The sequence below is a fragment of the Lycorma delicatula genome, chromosome 12 (assembly GCF_047948215.1).
Source record: "Lycorma delicatula isolate Av1 chromosome 12, ASM4794821v1, whole genome shotgun sequence".
NCBI classification, from domain to species: Eukaryota; Metazoa; Arthropoda; class Insecta; order Hemiptera; family Fulgoridae; genus Lycorma; species Lycorma delicatula.
This window is the reverse complement of record NC_134466.1, coordinates 57,542,885-57,561,783: the sequence shown is the minus strand read 5'-3', so window position 1 is coordinate 57,561,783 and position 18,899 is coordinate 57,542,885. Positions and strand designations below refer to the sequence as shown.

The window sequence follows — 18,899 nt, the reverse complement described above, 5'->3', positions numbered from 1 at the left end:
TTTATATTTTTGATTTGTGCAACAATTTTTTTTTTTTTAACAGTTATGATTATAAATTCAACCTATTTGAATCAATATGCTTCAAAAAGATGGACAGCTCTAAACAAGTGCTTATTAGTTGAATATTTCAAATGACATCAAATTTATAAAAAGCCAAGGGTTCTATTTCTAATAAAATACATAATTATGAAATAACTTGCAAAACAACAGTAGTCAAAAGCCACATTCTATCAAGAATGCTTTGAAAAATTACTTATGTAAATACGGTGCTATAAAATTTTCAAGAATAAAAGATAAAAATATAAGAGAAAGAAGGAAAAATATAAAATTATGGCTAATAAACATGTTAACGTAATAACGATAACGTACTGTATAACAATTTTTAAAATGAATAGGAATACAGAACGTGGCAGAAAAATTTGAGAGATAAGGGTTAAAAGAATATGCAACCCTTATTTATGTAGATAAAACAATTTGGATGAACTGGCAACCCTAATGAACAGTTCTTAACAAAAGAAAAATTGTTATAAAGAAAATATCAATTATTTGATTTTAATATGAGGAAAATGGTAATACATGATAAATATCTTTAAGATACAGAAGTTAATTTACAACATTTGAGGAAGATGAGGGTTTTTTCAATTATTGAAGGTGATTAACTTTCAACAATAATAAAATTATTAGTAATAAATCGTTATTTTTATGTAAGGCACTCATTTGAAAATTCATCTTATTTCAATCAATCTTTAAATCCCTTTAAACTAATCCTTGAAGGTGCAAATCAGCTTTTTTCCTTTAAAACAAATTTATCAATATGCTAAAATGATAACAATACCAGTAATTATTAAAATATTATAACATAATAATAAATAACAATTATTACTATTAAGGCACTTCTAGTATGGTTCTAACATACATATTTATAAGTATATTTATTATTTTAGACAGTTTCTAGCCGATTTCTTCAGTTACTTTTTAAAACAAGGCACATACGATATGAATAACATGATAATGGCACTTCTTTTAAAATTATGTAAGTAAAATTATAAACCATATGAATCATATACTATAAATATATATAGACACAAACATACATACATATACAGTAAAACTATGATATATAATGAGCTCTATTTAAATAATTAATAAATTAATTAGGATACTGTAAATAAAAAATGTTTTGAATGGATGTTTTTTTTTTTATTTGTTTGTAGAAATATTTCACTTGATTTCTATTTAAAAACTAATAGAAAATATGATTTGATTCTGAAATCAATAATGATAAAAAAGTAAATTATACATATGCAGCACAAACCTGAATGCAGTGCAATTCTAGATAATGTGGATGTTCATTGTATAGAAAAAAGAAAATGTGAATTAATATTTCATATGGAACTTAAGATTTATTTTGTAACAGGTACAGCTTAAAGAAAGAAAAAAAAAACATATAAACAATTAGTCTCATATCACAGACAGAATTGGCTTATGATAGATCTATTTTACAGTATCGTTTTACTGAATAATTTTTTGCAATTTAATTTTGTCTAATCCACTGCAACTATAAAAATATTATGTCGAAACAATTTTTTATATATATAAATGATGTGCTACATATAAAAGTAATCACATATTTAAATAACAATGTTTTTTTCCTCGATATACAATAAACCACATATGCTCAAAGCTTGGAATGGGAATTTATTATATTTATATTCTGCGCATATTACAGTAATAAAAAAGCAGCAAAAATGAAGAACCAACACAATATCAACTAAGTTAATCGACAATGTTCACAAGCTAGTTAATTTTGAGAATTCTTACAATTACCAGAGGTAAATTCATCGGTGCATACATGATGATGTCAAATGTAATACATACTTGGTATATACTAAACGACAAAGTTGGTCGGGACAGAGAGAAAATCAAATAGTTTAACTGTAAATATATGTATGTATGTATATATAATTTCCATTTTCTATATATATATATATATATATATATATATATATAAAAATTACTTTTTTCATATTAAATATTTCACCACTAAGTGTATGACCATTAATAAAATTAATTATCATTGAGAATATAATAAATAGCAATATCCAATGTAATACAGTAAATATATTTTATTCACTTTTGTACTATAAATTTATAATGAATAAACAATATACAATTAAAAAGGAATCATAAATTATTCAAATAATAAAATAGTAATAACAACTAACATCCAGAGTAAAAAATTAATTAAAGCTGACAACTTGTCAGCTTGTCTTATGAAGATTTTAAACATTTCTTTAAATTAAACGCATCTTGGAAAAAGCACCAGAAATTCAAATACTATTTGGATTGCATTATGCAGTTAAGTACAAAAGAAAACTATCATATTATCCACACCTTCTACCAACTTATGAATGAAGATTTGATTTCATAAAAAAATCCTACTTTACAGAAAAACTAGAAAAATAATTCAATACAAAAAGGTTGTTAAAAAAACAATTTAGATTAAAATCAATTTAAAAATAAATAAATGGTATGATGGGAACGATGGTAAAATTTATTCTTTACATTCTATAACAACTAGAATAGCTTCCTGTAAACTAAATCAATAAAAACAAAATGCCTAACAGCAACCATGAACTGTTTTCTTATACAACACCAAGTCAGCAATGCTTCGATGTTTCTTTATTTTACTTTTTACCAATGACCATTGCTGTGTCAAATCAGTTAAAGAAAAGCTGAAAAATAACAAAATACGTATGAAAAAATAAAAAATAAACTATTAAATATCATATGCAGCACAGAATGGTCAAATCTGATGGTATTTTAATCTTCTACTGAAACCATTATTTGTTGGTTTCAATTAAAAATTTTATAAAAAGAATAATTAACATTAAAATTTTAATTGCAACTATGATTTAAAAAAAAAAATATGTTGAATAAAAAAATCATACATAATACATTAAATATTCTTTTGTAACAAAAGTAATGATATTCGTTAAAATTAACTGTCAATTTCATGCACTGATTTCATTATCATAAGGTCAACAAATGACCTGAAAGGCAAAGTGGACAGGTGTGTTAAATTTCAATCACTGTATTACATTAGATATACTAATTTCACGGGTGGGAATAAATTTTTTTCTGTATTATGAATTAAAGAAGAAAATCATCTACTTAAAAAAAAAATATATATATTCCTTAGCTAGAATCATTGGATGAATGTTGTTGCTGACCAGTGTTACCAGCATTTGAACTAGAATGTTGTAGTTGAGGATGGATTAACAACTGCTCCTGGGTGATATTACTATCGTGCGATCCAGGTGTCGTCGATGTCATACTAACACCGGAACCTCTTAACAAAGCTAGACGATGAACTTGTTTTGTATGTGTCATCATATTATCCTTACGTGTAAATAGTTTAAAACAAACAGGACAGGGGATTTCTTGGCGTACTCCATGATGAGCCGATAAAAAATGGCGACAGAAATTACTAATATGCGTATATGTTTTGGCACAAACGTTACATCTATAAACATTATCGGCTTCATGAGTACAATAACGACGTACAGATGCTTTATCTATCGGTCGATTTCGAGTTAATCTTTCACCACTGCCGATCGAAGGAATTAAGCCAGCCGTGGTCGATAATGAAGGACTAGATGACGATATCGATATTCTAGGAATAATCTGCGTCGGTGTGTTTATAATATTTGTAGTTGTACCGTAACTGGCCATCATGGATCGAAATGAATCCATCTCGTATTGGGATATATCTTCATCCATAAAGTCGCTATCACGTTGATAATCTTTCTCTTGTTTAATAACCAAAGACGTATCAGATCGATTGGATGATAAATTTATCACCCTTCTGGATGGATTTCTATCGTTATCGTAGTCTTCCTCATCATCACCGTCATCCACATCATCTTCAACATTACGATCATCATGATCTGAACCGTACGATACCGGTGAACAAGCTATCATATCTTCATAACATTCATCGGCATCATCTAGACGCTGTTGTTGAATATTGCCATCATTATTACTATTATTATTATTAGTCGTGCAATTATTAGATACATCAGTGGCAGTGGTAAATTCTTCTTTTATTTTCATGCAAACCAGATCAGTTGATGAAGAAATAGTCACTGTAAAAAATAAAATTAACAAATTATAAACAACTGTACATAAATACAAACAAACTTACAAATTATGTTAATATAATAATAAAATGCTTTTAAGCACAATCTACTAATAATAATTATTTTGTAAATCATAAAATTATAATATAATGTGAATTGGATAAATTCTAAACGGGTTATTACTGTATAGTTATAAAAAAAAAATTTTGAAACCATTTTAGTGCCAGATATATGCTGTCAAACATATCAAACAATTAAAAGTTATTTTTATCCTACACTGTCACATCATTTTGAGAACATCAATTATAATAATGTAATTTTTTTTTTTTTAATTAATTTTGATAAACGTACATATATAAAGGGGTTTATTAATTAAAAAATTAAATATCATGTAAAAAAAATACTATATAATTTATGTGTTGTGTATAATATGTTGTATCATATTATGTATTATATAATTAATAAAAAATACTATACCAAATCAGAGAATATTATCACCACCTCTAAAACTTTAAAATTAAAATCAAAAAGTTGTCATTTTTCAACTCGTCTCCATTTTTAAATTATCAAAAATAGCTTTATAATAAAAAAGACAACACAAAAAGAAAATAAAACTGTACTCCTCAAAATATAAATAAGAATATATACTGAATATCATTTTGGAAAAAAGCCAATAAAAAACCAGCAAGAGGCTGAAATAGTAGTATGTATAAGATAAAATAAAATACATATATTATATTTAAAATATAATTTTATAATTATTTTGACTTTTCAATTGAATGCAGAACTAATCTAAACAGCTCATTGCAACTTTCAAAATGTTTAGGTTGCAGTTTGAATCGCTTAACTATTCTTAAAAGAGTAAAACAATTACTAAATCTTACATAACAATTAAAATAAAACATTAATTTTAATTGGAAAACATTTATAAAAAGAAAAATTAATTTTTTTATGGAATGCTTTAAGATTTTTAAAGGTTCTTTTAAAGATTCTTCTTTTAAAGATATTTTTTATACTTCTGGTAGTATATGTAAAGAAAAAAAAAATTGAGTTGCAATGGAATCATGGCCATATAAGAGGCTAAGAATTTGTAAAAGAAGAAAAAATAAAAAAAAGCAGAAAATTTATAAGACAAAAAAAAAATTCAAATTAATTAACAAACACAACTTAGGATTATTGCTCAATAAACAAAACAGAGGTCATCATCTAATCTGTGAAACATTTGAAGACAATGATAAATCCATTAAAAAAAACTAAGAAATCTATTTTAACTTTGACAATGGTCATGCAATACTATGGAAAAATGAATGGAGATATTGTTTGGAAAATTAAAACTTTTTTGCATGCAAATAAGCAATGTCATCTATTTAAGAGTTGAAAGAGAGTACTAATGAAGATGTCATGTGGTTGTCATAGTTTATTTTCATTTGAAATTAAGATATTTTAAAATATAGGTAATGACAGTGAGGCAAGAAAATTTAAAACCTAGGTTATTCATTTGATATTTAAGTGATCTAAACTGGAAGTTATAATCAGTCATTTAATTCCATTTAGTAATCATGGAATCAGGTGCACATCGTGCTTTCTGTGTAAAAACTGTTTTATCAACATGGTGACCGCAACAACTGTACAAAGGTTATTTCAATCAATTCAATACTCTGTTCATTCAATTAACTTACAGGTTTAAAAGGTTTGAGAAAACGGGGTCCATGATAAACTTAAAACATAAAGGAATAGCAAAAAATATTGATGTGTCAGAAAACTTTGATAGAATTCGAATTGTGCAACACGCAATCCAGAACATTCTGTGAATTACACATGAATTGGCATTGAATATCAGTGAACCCATCATAAATCCATTGAATCTTACAAGTACTTAAGTTTTCACTCCTGTGAAATTCAGACTGTTCAGAAATTAAAATATTCTGATGTGGTTGATTGCATGAATTTTTGTCAAGAAATGTTGCAGTGTTTGAATGGTGATGAAAACTTAATCCACCATATGTTTGTCATATGAAGCTCATTTTTACCTCAATGGCTACATAAATAAGCAGAAAAATCAATATAGTAGAGCTGAAAACCTGCTTCGGTTATATGAGAAATTGTTATATAATCTGAAAATCACAGTGGTCAGAAGGCCATAGTGTCATCTACTTTCATCATCTGGCTTTATTAGACTATTCTTTTTTCAAGATGACCGAGGAAACGCTACAACCATTACTGAAGTATGTTCATAACATTTTTGAAGGAAGAATTAGTTTGATTTAAAAAAATTATAAAATTCCAGCAAGACAGTGCTGTAAGAGGTACTACTGTTCATTTGTCAATTACTGCTTTACGATAACTCTTTTTGAACCATGTCTTATCCAAAAATGGGGACACTGTTTGGCCAACTAATTCTCCATATTTGTTTGTATGCAACCTTTTTCTTTAGGGTTTGTCCAAAAGCAAGATGTATTACTTTGAGCAGCAACCAAATGTTGTGGTGCTAAAATTAAAAACTTACAAAGTTGCATGCATTACACTGGTCATGTTACAGTGATAATAGAACATTTTCAATTAAGACTACAAGAATGTGTAGATCATAATGGACATTGGATTGTGTAGCGTTATTTTAAAATGAAATGGCATGCTCTCTTAACAGAACACTGTAAAAATACAAAAGTTCTAAATTTTCTCACTTCATAATGTACCCTGTATGAGTACGTATGTATATATGTATGCATGAATGTGTGTGTGTATATATATATATATATATATATATATATATATAAGTATATTTATTATTGTTGTAGTAACTTAAGATAGCAATTATTAAAAAAAATGGTTTTTTTGTCAATTTGAGTGATACAACATACTAAAAAAGAGAAATTGAAGCATGGAAATGTAAACTACAATTCAATTTTTTGTGTGGTGCCATGAAAAAGAAAGAAAACTGAGATCACTGCATTCACAAACAAAAATTATAGACCTGAAGGTAGGCTAAGAAGCTGAAAGTACCAAATTAATTGCTTGGATATGGAAAAAAAATCAGGTGGAGCTGTGTTGGGGCACATGGCCGTTGGTTTAACGTGAAACATTACAGATCTTGGATGAAGTGCCTCTGAGCTACAGATCAACCAACTTATCTGTAGAGTTAAATGGGAGAGCTACCACAATATTTTTTTTTGAACAAAACTGAAAGTCTCCAATGGAAAATTTTAGTTCCTTCATTTGGCCAACTCTACAGATAAATTGGTCGGTCTGTATGTCAGCGAGTCACTTTTAGTGTATTGGATTGAAATGAAAACAAGATGTTGACTGCGTACTAAATTTAATTTTAATGTAAAACAGACACTAAATGGTACATAATATTTATTTTGACTAATATTCAATGACAATTTTGTTCTACATTGGTCTGTGATATGAGAAGTAAGGCATAACAAGCAGCGGTAGAGGTGCTTGCACTGTCTGTGTAATTCACTCTGCAATGCTCCTGAAACAGTCTTGTTCCTTCCCGCTCGCCAGTGACGCAAACTCAGTCGTATCAGCGAGGTGACCATGTAAGTTACAAACTGACATCGCATTTACGTCTCTGAGATTAATAGTTAGGGAGTTACTAAGGCAGGACAACATAGACCTTTTCGTTATGCTATAAATTTCTGTTCTGGTACCTGTACATTGTGGTGTGATTTTAAAGACATTTCAAGTCAAAAATCCCACAACCTCCTAATGAAGACTTTGAAGATGTGTCATTTCAGTTCATGAAACTTTAGGTTCTGAAATAAATAGAAATGACAGAAGCATTCTGTTACTTAGGAAAAGGAATGATGCCATAGATCTTTCACCGATGATAGTAAAATTTATTTATTAACAGGAAGATAAAACGTGAATATTAAAGAAAGGAAAAATTAAAAAGGTTTCTTTCTACAAGTCACTTCAGTTTTCTAAAAGATCTTTTAGAACATATATTGAATCATTATTATCAAGCACAGGATAACTGTAGCAGTTGGGAAGTCTAAACGAGAAAATTAATAAAAATAATTAATTATATGGAGTAGAAGATATACGTTGGTATGATTGATGGAATTCCTAGCATTTTGCTGAAATCCTTAAAATATGTTTGTGATCTTAAATAAGTTGTCAGAATGAAGCCATTAAATATATAAAAACTAATATTGAAAACTAATCTTATTTCTTTTTTACATAAAAAAAAACATAAATGTGAGAAAAAAAGTTAATTTCTTTGTTAATAAATAAGCTTCAATTATTATGAAAGAAAATTTTCCATAATTTGGATATAAAAAGAGGTAATTATTAAAATTAATAATTATAGTGATTACGGTAGCTATAATGAGCGTTACAGGGCCAATTGGAAGAGTAATTTCATTTAATGTGAAAATAATATGTATTACCATTAGGCCAGATAGCTTATTTGTAATGACAACTGATTAAATTTAGCATTAATAATAATAACTTCTCGTTCAATCTGGGATTCATTATATAAATTTCACAGTTTCTTGGAATTTATTTTTGTAAAGATACAGAATAAAATTTTAGTAATGTACATTAAGTCTGAAATGCACTAGTGGCTGATATGCAAATAATAATTTATTTGATTTTGAATATAATTTTACGATGAAGGGGACATGGTTTTAAATCAAACAATTACATTAAGTCATCATACATACAATTAAATGCTTGTTAATCAAACTGAAATAGACTTAACATCTGCAGGTTTTACTTATTCCTGTTAGCTAACAAAATTTTAATCATAACTGAGTATTAATGTAGATTTCAATCATTTTTTATTCAAGTATTTAATAAAATTGTAAAAGCAGAAAGATGTTGACAGGAAAAGAGGGAATGAAAGGCTAAAACTATGGGTTAAAGATAACTTTTTAAACAGAATCTGTAAATGAAATGAATCATATAAAAAGCAGTAAAATGAAAAATTAACACCATACTATGTACATGAATGAGTAATCTACTATAATAAAGTATGGTATGAAAAAATGTGACAATAATTTCTATTTTTGTTATTAAATTAGATTTTACAAGTTAATGGAAAATTGTAATGACTTAATTGGCAATTCTATCAAGACAAATAAAATTGTAAGTCTGGTGAAGAAGTGTATGAGGTTTGTTACAGGTAAAGGCAAGAAAATTTAATTATTATTTCTTGGTGATAAAATTAAGCAGGAGAAAATGCCAATGTAGAAGTTGATATTAAGCAAAGTCAGCAACATCTTTCATTTAAATAAAGTTATTTTTTCTTGTTTCTACAGTTAAAAATTAAGTTTATAAGGCAATATGGTGAGAGGAACACTCAATGTGTTTTGTAGCTTGCTATGTTTGAGTCAGCAACACTTGTTAGGTGTGAATAGTGACATGTGTTTAATAAAGAACCACCAAATGAAATTAACAGTTAACAATGGGAAATCAGAAAAACAGGTGGCCTACTGAAGCAGTCATGAATAAGTTACAAACCAAAAAAATCATACCATAAACATTCTATAGTTAGGTGTTACAAAAACAACTGGTCACAATGATTTATAAAAAAAAAAAAAAAAAAACTGATGTGCTTTACTAGTTAAAGGGGTTACATAAAATTTATGCACAGGGCAAAATTAAATCATCTGAATTGGCTACAGACATTATGATAGGTTACGTCATTATGGGGAGATTTTACACAAGTTAATTTCTAATGATAAAGCTACATTCCGTGGAGCTTTATGACGAGTACATCAGCATAATGTTCGAATAAGATGTACTGAATCTCCACATGTTAGTATGGAACATCAATGTAATGGCTCAAAAGTTAATGTGTGGTGTGCAATTAGATGAGACAGAATTAGTGCTAATTTCTTTTTAGCTAAAAAAAAAAAACTATAATGGGTAACAACTTCTTGGATATGTTAGAAGGGTATGGAGTGTCCCAAAAACCAGATAGTTACATTCTCCAGTTACGAGAAACTCCTCTGAATTTTACCACATTCATGTGGGATTACTAAATGAAAAAAAATTTCCTCAATGATGGGCCAGAGAAGAAGAATGGACACCCTGGCCTCTCAAGATCCCCAGATATTATTCCTACTTATTTTTATTTATGAGGATATGCAAAGTCACAATGCCATGTTTTATAAACAGTCTTGCTTAACTCAAAAATCATGACCATTTGAAATCTAACCATTATTTTACAGACAGATTAAAATAAATTGTAGAAATACAAATTTTAAAAGAAACACAGTTCTTATAACATTTTTATCGTAACATTACTATGCTAAAGTCTTTCTTACCTCCTACAAGTAAGATTGTTAAAAAGATCAATCAAATCCAAACTTTTAAAGATTTCTTAACAAAAATTTTATTTTTAGCCCTTTCAAGCTATTTAATATACAGAGCATTTATCATTCTATAAGAAGGAATGTACGGCAGTTAAGAGAAGAGAGAATGTACATAATCTGTTTAAACTCTATTTGGATTATATACTTTGAAGTTTATGACCGATGGAACATTTCCATGAACCTGAACCAATAAAATATGGAGGTCTATTCTTGGTCCTGTTTTATAATTTATTTATGTGAAGCTGTCAAACTAAAGGTGTAAAAGCAGTCTAGAATCGTTTGGTGATTATGTAGTTTGGAGTTATTCCAGTTTATAAACTAATAAATTGAAAATGGATTGAAAGATATGACTGTAGTATTTTATCCGTAAGTATATCAAAGAAATTAGCTATTGTAAGGTAGATAAGGGCCTTTGAGGGTGGTGGACTCATCATATTAATAGTCTAAAATTGAAGTTGTTTGTGAATCGGTCAGGGTTAGGGTGTTTCCCAAAAGTGACACACAATGCTCAATTCCCCAGGAGTACAGTGAGTAGTGGATGACTAAGGAAAAAAGAGAGTAAAGTATGGTAAATGTAGAGGAGAGAATAGGGCAAAGCAAAAGGAGAAGGAAATAGCTAGGATGACAACAATGAATGTAATAACATTGACAGGAAAGATTGAGAAAATAATGGACTGTATGAGTCAGAATAGGATTGTTTTGTTGGGACTAAGAAGACTAAATGAAAGGGAAAGGGGGAGAAGGAGCTTAGGGAGTAATTTATACTGTTTTGGAATGGAGAAAAGTGAGCTAAAATATAGCAAAGGGAATATAAATGAAAGGGAGAGAGAATTTATAGTAGAAGGGGAGTGGCTGACAAACACTGATTCAATAACATTGAAGAATGTGGAATGCCTCAGTAGCAGAATAATAAAGAAATGAGTTAAAATTGAAAGGAGGAATTTATTCAAGGGTATGTACTGTAGACGGGAAATCAAGAAGATATAGGATTCCTCAGAAAAGTCAAAGAAGAAATAAACTGGGAGGAAACTAATAATTACGGGAAAATTAGGGCACAATATAGAAGTTATTGGTCGAATTAATAAATTACTTCTTAATTGAAAAAGAACACTAAAGGAATTATAGATATTACAGTCATGTCTAAAAATATTGCTTTTGAAGGGGACCACAGTCTTGTTTTGACGAAGATAAGATAAGGGCATAAAGTTGAAGGAACCAAGAGTAAATAAAGTTAGAGACTGGAAATTATGGAAACCAGTGAAGAAGAGTTCCATGAGGGTATTAAAAGAATGCTACCAACAGATGAAATAGGGGATGCAGAGGGAAAGTGGATAAGGTTCAAAGTGGGTTTTGTCAGCAATGCAATGAGGATATGTGGAGTTATCAATGGAAAACCAAACAGTAAGGTAACACCTTGGTGGAATGAAATAATAAGAAGGAAAAAAGAAGCATGGAATATGGGGAGAGGAAAAGGGGAGGATGAGAAGAGACAGTACCAAATCATTAAATAGGAGTGCCAAAGAATTATTAGAGGAAAAAGGATTTTGGTCGGAATTTGTAGAAGGATTAGAGGAAGATGTATTACAGGAAAGAAGAAATTGTAAGGCCTGATTAGGAAGAAGGGGGGCAAAGAATGGGTGCAGAGTTTAATCAAGGACAAATGGGGCGACAAGGTGAAAATAAGAGAAAGATGGAGATCAGGGACTGATCAATGTGTAATGGCCAAACCTAGGAGAGAAAGAAGTAGATTCAAGTGAGGAAGTGAGAGGGAAGGGTAGAAAAATCAACATAGCAGAGGTAGAGTATCTGAATAAAATAATGCAAGAACAAGCAGCAGGAAAAACTGTTATGTATTGGTGGAAAAGAGTGATGAAAATTATAAGATTGAGTGTGATTATAAGATTACGAATGATTGGAGTGATTATCCTTATTTTTAAGGAAGAAGATAGAAAAAGGTGTGAAAATTATAGAGGGGTAACTTAGAATCCCAGGTAGCAAATTAACAAACGGAATTAGAGGGAGAATGAGATAAGGTGGAATGGAAGAATAATAGCATGAATTTTGAAGGAGGTCTACAGACTTGTTATATACAATAAGACAGATGTCAGAAACGTGTTGGGAATTTGGGAAGGATAGGGTGTTTGTTTCATTGATTTTGAAAAAGTATATGAGAGTGTACCAAGGGAGTTAGCATGGGAAGCCTTGGAAAATAAAGGAGTAGAAACCAGCCAGGTGAAGATGATCCAAGCAATGTATATAAAGACTGTTAAGAGTAAGGTGAGAACCAAGGTGGGGGAAAGAATGGTTTGCTGTAAAGACAGGACTGAGGCAATAGAGTACACTCTCCAGGATGTGATGGTAGGGTTGTGAGACGGGGGAGGAAAGCATGGCTATTTGCAGATGATATGGCAATTTGGGGTAATAGTGAAGGAGGTGCAGAAGCAGCTGCTTGTGTGGAGTGGAGAATGAAGATCAGTGTGGAGAAAAGTAAATTAATCGTGTTAACCAAAGGGATCAAAGAGGGGAGAGATATGATAAAAATAAAGGATGAGGTATTGGAAGTTTTTACTATCTAGAGAATGCACAAGAAGGGAAAATTGGACAAATAGGGAAATATTTGAAATATTTTTTCAGAGTTAGGAGCTTGGTTTGGGATAAGAAAGTTCTTTCTAAAATCTATTTCACCCAATTCTAACATACGTATCGGAAACATGGATGATCTAAAGACGGGAATAGAGTAGAATAAAGGTGGTGGAAATGAAATATTTGAGAAGCACGATGGGGAAAACTAAAAGGGACAGAATTAGAAATGAGGGTATTTGAGGTAGTTTGAGCATGTGGTGAGGGTGACAGAGGAAAGGGTGCCAAGAAAAATGCTGAAATCGTGGGAGGGAAAAGAGACCGTGAGGTAGAACTAGAAGGCGATGGATGGAAAAGGCGAAAAAGGATATTGGGAAGAAATCTAAAGAGGCAGACAGGGTAATAGAGAAGGGAAGGTTATTCACTGATGCACTGTCTGATCCATGACAAAGGAAGGATGAATATACTTGTGTAATAAGGGATGCTGATTCAGTTAAGTTCCTGAAAATTACAATAGACAGTCAGTTATAGGAAAAAAGTACATTCTGAATTTAAAGAATCAAATGGGTAAATGTGAATCTTACACTTCCTGAAGGATTTATTCTAAAGTACAAATAATATATGTTGTATTTTCTGCTAATATTGATCTGGCATGGCATAATGTTTTAAAGAGGAGCAACATATAAATCTATTACAGATTGAAAATAGCAGCACAAAATCATGTGATGATAAAATATTTAAAATAGCCACAGGTATCTCTATAACCTGGATTTTATTTAGGAATTACTTATTACATAACTTCTTATCTAAAGTATTCTAAATAACTTTTGCTTAAAACCTGGGAGCTCTTGAAACTACAGATGTCATTGAATAGCCTAGAAAAAGTATTGGCAAGATTGTGTCGTTCTTGCCACCAAAGAAACTTTTGATAAAAACAAAACTAAAATGGCCCCAATTTTTGTTGTTGAAATTCTTTATTGTAACCAAGGTTATAATAATATTCATACAAATTTAGCAGATTACATTTAATATGATTGGTGTAAAGGAAACCATCATAAAGAAAATTCAAAATATCAGGAGAAAGAGCAGCAACAGAAAAATTTATAACAAATGGTACCCCATACTTTTGGTAGAACAAAAATTTTTCAGGTTAATTTGTTCATTTAAGTATGGTTTATAATCTTTATATTTTACGCAATATATCAGGAAAAAGGTCACTACAAATTCTAAAATACTATTTGAAAAGTGCAATTATCAAGTTTATCACATTTCTTTGTTTACTGTATTTAGAATATAGAACCAATGTTACTGAGAGTACATACTCTAAACAGCATATTTAGCATTTAATTTTTAGTCATACTGCACTTCCTTTATCATTTGTAAGTAAATGTGTAGTAAAAAGAAGTTTATGCGTGCATCTAATCAGATATTTAACAAAAAGTTTCACAATACAAAATGGAAATTTGAGGTAATGTAAATTTTTGGGCCAGTTATATCTTTTAATTCTAAACTATTAATAATTTTTTTGTTTATTTAGCTATTTTTTTAATTTACTGATATTACATGTAATTGCAAATTTACTATATATTTAATTACTTAAGTAAATGAATGTTAATTACTACTTATGGCAAATTAGACCGACAGTTTTATGAAATTGTGTTCTTGGTTCCATGAAGAATATAATGTCATTTTACTCATGCTTCGTTGAGTCTGTTTTTAATACATCCTATCAAATATTGATCATTTACAATTGTCATCAAAAAGAAATTAAGCGCTATTTTTGTGAATTCCATTTACAAATGGAATTTTTGTTAGACTGTAGCATTTATTAGATATAAGTTATTAGAATCATTTTTTCTACTTCCCCTCCACAGTGGGTGAGTGTTATGTATTTTTTTTAAATTGTATGTAGCTAATTTTTTTAATATATCACAATTTGTTTTTATTTTTCTTGTTCTTAATTTTAAAAAAATATATGTAAAATTGCAAACTTTTAGATTTTTTAATTTATTGAATATTAATATATTTAATTATTTTTTTAAACACAGCTAAACCTTTTGTAATAGAATTATTAATAGTAACACTAATTCCAAAGATTACTTACTTCACTAAATATAGGAAAGTGTCAGGACTTTCCTTATATGAACTGACTTTTTATTAATAAAAAAAAACTATTTCAAAAAAAATTAGAGAAAAAATGAAGAAAAGAATGTTAATGAGTTCGATAGAACAAAGATAATAAAATCTAGGACTGGATGCACATAATAAAATTAAATAATTCTGAATGCTGTAACAATTAAACGACTAAGTAATCTTAACATAACTATAAAAAGGAGGAATGGCACTGACGGGCTAAAATGAATTGACTATGGTGGAAACAAAATCTAATATGATTTCTGGAATTATGAAATCAATCTAAAAAAAATAATTTCTTTATTTCTTCCAGTAACAACTGACTCGATTACTTGATTCTTCATGTTAGATGAAGTTTATAGGGTATGAAAAATACAACGCCAGACCAGAATTCAAACCCAAAACATTTTTGATATTAAGTTTTACAGCTAAAACTAATAAAGAGGTTTTTGTATAGCTATGGGGCTATTCATCAATTGAAAATATCATAAAAATCAGATGATTTCTATTACATTATTATTAATTTATAATGAATTATAGCTTTTTAAAAAGCACTTTTAGCTGATGATAGAGTTGATTGCAAAATATTCTTTAATACTGGTTAAAATCATTGTGTTTTAAAATGTATTCAGCACTGTCTATAACTCATACAATACTGAAGAAAAATATTTTAATATATTAAAAAAACCTTTAAAAACTAAATTATGTATTTAAAAGAACCTTTTTGTAATTTTTATTTAATAAATATATATCTCTTCATTCAGACTCCTTAAATATGAAAAAAGCAAAAATTTGTATATCTGCATATAATGTTCAAGTTTTAATAAAAATTTACAAAAAATTAAAATCGACAACATTTAACAAACAACACAGAAAAATGAAACTACAATATTTTTTTTATGATGTAAAATGAAATAAGAATAACAAACACAATACAATAACAATTTTTTTTATGAATTAAATGAAAATGAACACAAAAAATTGAAATAGCTTCATAGTATTTTCATACATAAATTATGAATAAATAATAATAAATATATTTTTTAAACCTGATTAAAAACATTATTGCAAAAATAAATTTTTCCCCTATTTTATTCATCCAACACACATTATATTTAATTATTAATAAAAATAAATATGTATTTAATGTCATAAATGATTATTGTAACGTAGATGATAAAAAATGTTTACATAAAAGATGGGGCACATTCCTCCATAATAAAAACAAATTTAAATTATAAAAATAAAACAGAAGTACACTAAAAAAGGGCATCATATATTTTTTTTTCCAAAAATTAAATAAGTGGCATAATAATTATAACTACATTAAAAATAATAAATAATAATCTTAATACACATTATTAAACTTACCTGCAATCAAATAACATTTTTTCATATAAATTCAGTCTTATTTTTCACTATACGATCTGATAGACAAAGACAGATAAACATTTACTTTATGTACAAGAACAGGATACTAAAAAACAAAATCTTCTCTATTAACGATTAAAAATCTTCATGAGTGCACTAAAGAGAGAAATCTATCAAAAAACTTGATTTATATATTATATACTTTAAATATAAAAAATACAACTACAAAACTGGGCATTTATAAAAAAAAAATAACAAAAAAACAAAAAACATCCAAATAAAAATAATGTATAAATGTTGAGAAAAATATGTATGTATACAAATATAAAAATGGACTACTGAGTAACATTGAAAATACACAAACTGTATCTTCTACCTACACAAATATGTATTCAATAATTAGGAAAAAAAATACAAAAGTACATTATTAAAACTGGATTAATCATTTAAAAAAATAAATAAAATTAGAACTGAAAATTGCAGATGAAGTACCTTTCTCTTAAAAAAAAGTTATAAATAAAAAAATAAATACATTATACCCGAAAATCAATTCTTCCTGCTGTAAGCAAAAAATTATAAATAAATAAATAACATAAAAATTTATGCCACTAATTTATTATTACTGTAATAAATTTCTTTATATGGTTATAATAACAATAATAAAAATAAATATTATGTGGCGAAAAAGTAAATTTATATATATTTAAAATAATGAACAAAAAATAAAAAAACACCGATTCCATTCTATTTAAGAGGAAGGTGACCCATCTGTTAATAATACTGAAATATGACATAATTAAATTAACATAAAAATTAATAATAATTATTACTATAATAAAAAATGAGATATGCAATGATTTGAAAAATTCAAAATAATGAACACCGATAAAATATGATGTGTATATAAAAACAATCAAAGCAAATATAGACGAATAATAAATGAGATAAAATATACACATGATAAATGTTACTCTCTTACAAGCACAGAAAAAAAAAATTATGGTGAAGATACATTTCCAAATGTGTAACCGCCAGAAAATAGATACATCACATACACCCTTAAAATTATATAAAACAAAAAATCCAACTCATGAAATCTAACAGTAAAATGTACGTAGGATGCGCGTTAACTACCACTGGAAACAACAAGCTTGCATCAGTAAAAATCAATATATATTCATGTGTATCTTATATATTGCACCAAAATGTACTAGTACAAAAATAAAAAAGTAGTTAGATAGCCAGTGGTCATTGCTGGCTAATAGAGTCACTGATTCAATCCCATAGTAAACAAGGAAACAATTTGTAAAATATCCTAAATGTGCAGTAGGAAAGTGAAAAGACATCAAAATAACTTCAAAGATTATTGATAAACTTTTGCACCATTTACATATAGTTCAAAATTTAACTCCGCTGCTGGGTCATAATATTGAAGTAGGAAAGTTAAATTAGAAAATTACATTATAGGTACGACAGTAAATTGTGGCCCTTATATAACATTATGGTTCTGGAACATCTGATATGTATAAAGGGGTACCCTTTAAAATTGATACTTTCCAGGAGTAGTATCCTGGAAATTGTAAGATACGAAGTGAAACAAAGTAAAAAGTCAAAGCTGTGTTTAATAAATGCTTTCTGGTAGATCTCTCATGGTAAACATTGGATGCAGTTTTATAAGATTTGAGTGTGGCATCTATTATTTAGACCAAATTGGTCAATCAGAAATTTTGGATTTTTACTCCAAAATATTTTAATGGTTTCGTTTTGCTTTTGAGAAATTAACAATTTTTAATTATGGCAAAACTCTTTTAACAAATAGCATTTTTTCATAAGTTCTTACATAACTTTTTTGGTTTTTTTCCTCCAAAAATAAAATAATTTTTCTTAATCAATAGGCTAACATACTGAATTTCAATTTTTATAGGTTAAACCATGCCCAATACATTAAGCAAAAACTGAGTCATACGTAGAATAGAAACTTTTTATAATAAACCTTGTCATACTTTTCAAACTAAAAAAACACATGAAGTAAATAAATTTATATATTATTTTGGAGAGAATATTTTTTTGACTAAATTACTTTTCCTTTTACACATCCACAGGGATGATATAAATAGTGTTAGACACAATTACTTATAAAATGATATCACAAAATAATATAACAGAATAGTTTGTAAAAACAATTATATGAAATAAGTAAACCGTAAAAAAAGGTAATATATAAAGAAAGATAAAAATACAACACAATAACACAAATTAAAATATAATGCTTATCACTAACACATATATATAAAACTTGACATTTTAAAGTTGTAACAAATGTGATATATACTACAACAAAAACACA

The 18,899-nt window shown here is 28.1% G+C and overlaps 1 protein-coding gene across 4 annotated transcripts in view; it reads right to left on the bottom strand.

Annotated features, from left to right (window-relative positions):
• The window catches only part of ttk (zinc finger and BTB domain-containing protein ttk), a 95,642-nt gene that overhangs the window by 30,976 nt on the left and 45,767 nt on the right, over positions 1–18,899 (bottom strand). For 3 of the 4 annotated variants that reach the window (XM_075379636.1, XM_075379638.1, XM_075379637.1), the window contains exon 7: positions 3,070–4,148. The exons of the other annotated variant lie outside the window; for it this stretch is intronic. In XM_075379636.1, coding sequence (XP_075235751.1) covers positions 3,199–4,148 — 950 coding nt within the window. In that variant the 3' untranslated portion in view covers positions 3,070–3,198. Of the gene's footprint in view, positions 1–3,069; positions 4,149–18,899 lie in introns of those variants that run through there. 4 annotated transcript variants of the gene reach the window in all.